The 4,541-nt window shown below is 44.5% G+C and overlaps 1 protein-coding gene across 1 annotated transcript; it reads right to left on the bottom strand.

Moving 5' to 3' along the window:
* Window positions 1-530: 530 nt before the first annotated feature.
* On the bottom strand, window positions 531-1,519 carry LOC124673856 (probable aquaporin TIP5-1). The gene is made up of 3 exons (XM_047209897.1): window positions 1,393-1,519; window positions 1,028-1,278; window positions 531-947 (listed from the first exon to the last, which is right to left on the bottom strand). Exons 1-3 carry the CDS (start codon window positions 1,517-1,519, stop codon window positions 531-533), a joined length of 795 nt encoding a protein of 264 aa, XP_047065853.1.
* Window positions 1,520-4,541: the final 3,022 nt, after the last annotated feature.

Genomic DNA, 4,541 nt, shown 5'->3' with positions numbered 1-4,541 from the left:
TTTTTTACTCGCGGCTCGAGATTATCATCTTGATGTTGATATTACTACCGTTTATCGAGAACCAAATTTACATGAAAAAAGAAACCGATGCCTTAAAGATCTTTTTCTGTACCGGCGTAATTTGTTGGGCCTAAATATGTATTAGGCCATTACGAAAATATATACTAACTAGCAATGGAACTTAAGTTCTGCTTAGAAATTATTGTAGAACAGGACGTAGAAAGTATAATCTACAAACAATGATTTCAGTTCATTGCGCAAACATTACACATGACAATTGCAAACCCACGTGATAGGAATTTTTGCTAGCAATAACTTTCAGTGATACGACAAGACTTGCAGAATTTATTATTGTAGAACAGGACGTAGATCTTAATCAACAAACACGATTTCATTTCATTGCACAAACATTACACAAGATAATTACAAAGCCACATTGGTCCTTGTACAAATTAACTCCAAACTCGCAGCAATAGAAAAGGTTGACTACAACAAGCGTAAACAAACACTGGGGTACTGGACTGACGAAATCACACAACAACCGTTTCCACGCTCCCATGGCGCGGCTCGTGCGGCAGTGGCTGCTCGGGCGCGGACGGGAACACCAGGTTCTGATGCACCAGCGCCGCGACGGCAGCGCCGATCATGGGGCCGACCCAGTAGACGGCCTGGTTCTTGAAGTCTCCGCTGACGATCGCCGGCCCGAACGACCGCGCCGGGTTCATGGAGGCGCCCGTGAGCGAGCCCGCCGCCAGCACGCACGCGCCCAGCACGAGCCCGACCACCAGCGCGCCCAGCGCCGTCGTCGCGAGCCCCTTCCTGCCGCGCGCGACGCGTGGGTCGCTGGCGACGTGCACCGTGTACACGAGCATGAACGTCATCACCCCCTCCAGCAGCGACGCGCCGAACCCGGTCATCTCCACCGCGATCCTCGTCGTCGGCACGGCCTGCACACAAACACACACACGTGCATTGTGATGTTAGCTTTTGAAAGGGTTGATGAAGTGATAGGTGGTCGCGTTCGTGCCTGGCCGGCGGAGAAGTAGTGGAGGACGAGGCAGGCGAGCGTGGAGCCGAGCAGTTGGCACGCCCAGTAGAAGATGGCGCTAGGGACACCGATGTGGCCGCCGATGGCGAACGCGAACGTGACGGCTGGGTTGACGTGGCCGCCGGAGACGTCGGCGGCGATGAAGATCGCCGCAAAGAGCCCGAACGATTGTGCCACGGCGGTGGCCACCAGAGACGCGGCGTTGGACGTGACGTCGGGCGTGAGCATCCCTGGCGTTCGGCATTGCCAAACAAGAGCGCGGTTAGTGGAATGTGAGTACGTACAATCGAGAGAATGAACTCACATGCATGGCGGTGCGATGGAGTGAAAGTTGTTGGACGTACGGGCAGAGACGGTGGAGCCGACGGCGGTGAAGACAAAGAGGAAGGTGGAGATGAACTCGGCGAGGTAGGAGCGGAGGGACGGCGGCGAGAAGCAGTGCTTCATCTGCAGACGGAGGTTGGACGCCATTGCTTGCACACGATCGGTTCTCTCGGCGCAGTGAAGTGAACACGGGCTAGTTTGCACGGATGAAACGCAGAGGAGTAGTTCCAGGGTGCTTATGAGGAGGGGGAGGGACGCGACCGTGCAGCGAACCGGCGCCCCGCGCCAGGGTAGTTCCCAGCGGTTGCCGCGCCGCCCGTTGCAATCGATCGGCTATTCGGCTCCAACTTGACAACCGTCCGTCTGAGGCGCAAGCGCACATGTGGCGTAGCAAATTACGTGACAGGCCTCCACAATTTTTTTGTCACAGAGAACATGTACATCGTGCAGGATTTTGGAAACGATGATGAACCGTAGGTATTGTTAGGGTTTATTTTACTGTTTAATTAGAGATAATCCTCTCTCCAGTTCAAAAAAAAAAAAAAAAAGAGATAATCCTCTCCTTGTAAAACCACTTGCGGTTGATCCTATAATAACAACCATCATTGTTCCTTCACGCCCGCTCCCTCACAAATAGACGTGACTATCCGCTCGTGTCCCTTGTTTTTTTTTGCGGGAGAAAAAAAATATCCCTTGATAACTTAGATCATCCATGGAAGAAAACACTTGTTGGATTCATTCTACACTTGATTCATCATAAGTTATCGGCACACGCTCTGCCAAAATATAGCAAAAAAAAAGCCGAGCTCCGCGATCACCGGAGCAAGAAGCAACCCAGAAGAAGACAAGATATCTTCTGAAAAATTCAATGGAGGAAGAAAAAAATTTAGCGGACAGTGGTGCCTCTAACACAATACTACGAGAGGTTAAATACTTCCAAACTCTAAAAAAGATTAACGGGAGTGTCACTACAACTGGTGGGTGCCACACCGTCATTGCTGGTTCTGGTCAGGCCACATTTACAATACTCTCAAATGGTACAAAGCTTATGATCCATGAGGCATTATTGTATACGGATTCAACTCGTATATTGTTGAGTTTTAAGTATATCCAGAGTAATGAATACCACATCGAAACACATGAAGAGGATGAGGTTGAAAGATTACTTATAACTCAAAAAAGCATTCCAAAGGAGGACCCTTGAGAAACTCTCTGCTATATCTTTTGGATTGTATTAAATCTTGAAAAATTCTAGACATGCATGGCACGATCGCCTTGGTCATCCTGGTGTGGGGATGGTGAGGAAAATTATTGATCGTTCGACTGGACGCAACATAAAGATTGCTGATTTTCTTAGAACCTCGAATTTTGTATGCACTGCATGTGCTACTGGAAAATTAATCACTAGACCTTCATACCTGAAGATAGAGAGTGAACCACTATTTTTTCTTGAATGAATTCTCGGAGATATATGTGGTTCAATTAAACCGTTATCGGGGCCATTCAGATATTATGGTGCTCGTTTATGCATCTACAAGATGGTACAATGTGTGTCTCATATCGACAAGGAACCATGCTTTTGCAAAGATGATCACTCAAATCATAAAACGGAGAATTAACCATCCCGAGCACATGATAAAATCTATCATAATGGATAATGTTGTTGAATTTAGTTCATGATCAATGATTACTTCCTAGATTCAACAAAAAATATACAAATGTCGACATATTTTCTCCTCAAAGATCGCAAACGACCTGGCATTGGACCGTGAACCTAAGACCGTGCCAGAGTGTATGAAACGCTCATACTCGTCAAAATAAATGATTAAAATTGAGGATGAATTGTGCTCGCTTACCATGAGAGGGTTATTTACTACAGTAATATCTACTCCTCAGCATGTTTACCCCATTGGTGCTTAATAGTTTTTTGTTCGAAAGAGCAACAAAAACAATAAGGTAGTGAGATATAAGGCAAGGCTTGTAGCACAAGGGTTTACACATAATCTTGGCAACGATTCCAATGAAACATATTATTTTGTGATGAGTGGAATCATGTTTCGATACTTGGTATCGTTGGAAGTGCAGACGAAATTTATATCCAATTGATGGATGTGGTAACTGCACACTTGTGTGGATCACTGGATATGGATATCTACATGAAAGTCCCCAAGGGAATGAAGATTCCGGAACCAAAGGATGATCACACAATGTATTGTGTGAACCTACAAGAGTCATTATACAGCTTGAAACAGTCAGGTGGAATGTGGTACAACAGACTAAATGATTTCCTTTTGCACAAAGAATACTTGAACAACAATGATTTTCCATGTGTGTTCGTTAAGAAATCTACTGATGGATTTTGTATAATTTTTGTGTATGTGGATGATTTGAATATCATTGGTACTACACAAGAGATACATGAGGTTAGTAATCATCCGAAGGTGGAATTTGAGATGAAAGATTTAGGTAAAATCTAGTTTTGTATCGGTTTGCAACTTAAATATATTTCTTCTAAAATATTAGTATATCAGTCTACTTATATCTAAAAGATATTGGAGAAATTCAATATGGATAAAGCATACCCGTCAACCTATGGTTATTAGGTCTCTTGATAAATACAAAGACCCTTCTAGATCTAAGGATGACGATGAGTACATATTGGGACCAGAGTTCCCATATCTTAGTGGAATTGATGCATCTAATATGTCTAGCAAACATCACGAGACTTGATATATCATTTGCAGTTAATATATTGGCTACATACAACGCATCACCAATGAAAAGGCTTTGGGTTGGTGTGAAGAATATTCTAAGATATCTTCAGAGCACAAAAGATCTTGCTTTGTTCTATCAGAAAAACGAAGGGAGAACTTTGGTGATAAGGGATTAACTTATCAATGCCTACAAGTTGTAGACTAGGGTTTAGTTGGAAGTAGAGGGCAAGTAGATCTCGAAGGTTTCAGCCGAAAAGTACTCGACGATTAAGAAACTAGGGTTATATTGACAATGGATTCGATCCTCTCTTTGTCCCTTGACTCCCCCTTATATAGGAGGCGGAGCCGAGGGATTCGTAATACACAAGTTACAGAGTCCGGGAGGGTTTCTAACATGTCCCGTAAAATTACAAGTCTCTATATTTCCTAATACAACTCTAATTTTCCTTAATATT

Source organism: Lolium rigidum, chromosome 7 (assembly GCF_022539505.1).
Source record: "Lolium rigidum isolate FL_2022 chromosome 7, APGP_CSIRO_Lrig_0.1, whole genome shotgun sequence".
Taxonomy (NCBI): Eukaryota; Viridiplantae; Streptophyta; class Magnoliopsida; order Poales; family Poaceae; genus Lolium; species Lolium rigidum.
Note: the sequence above shows the minus strand (reverse complement) of the source record. Positions and strands in the feature narration are given on the sequence as shown.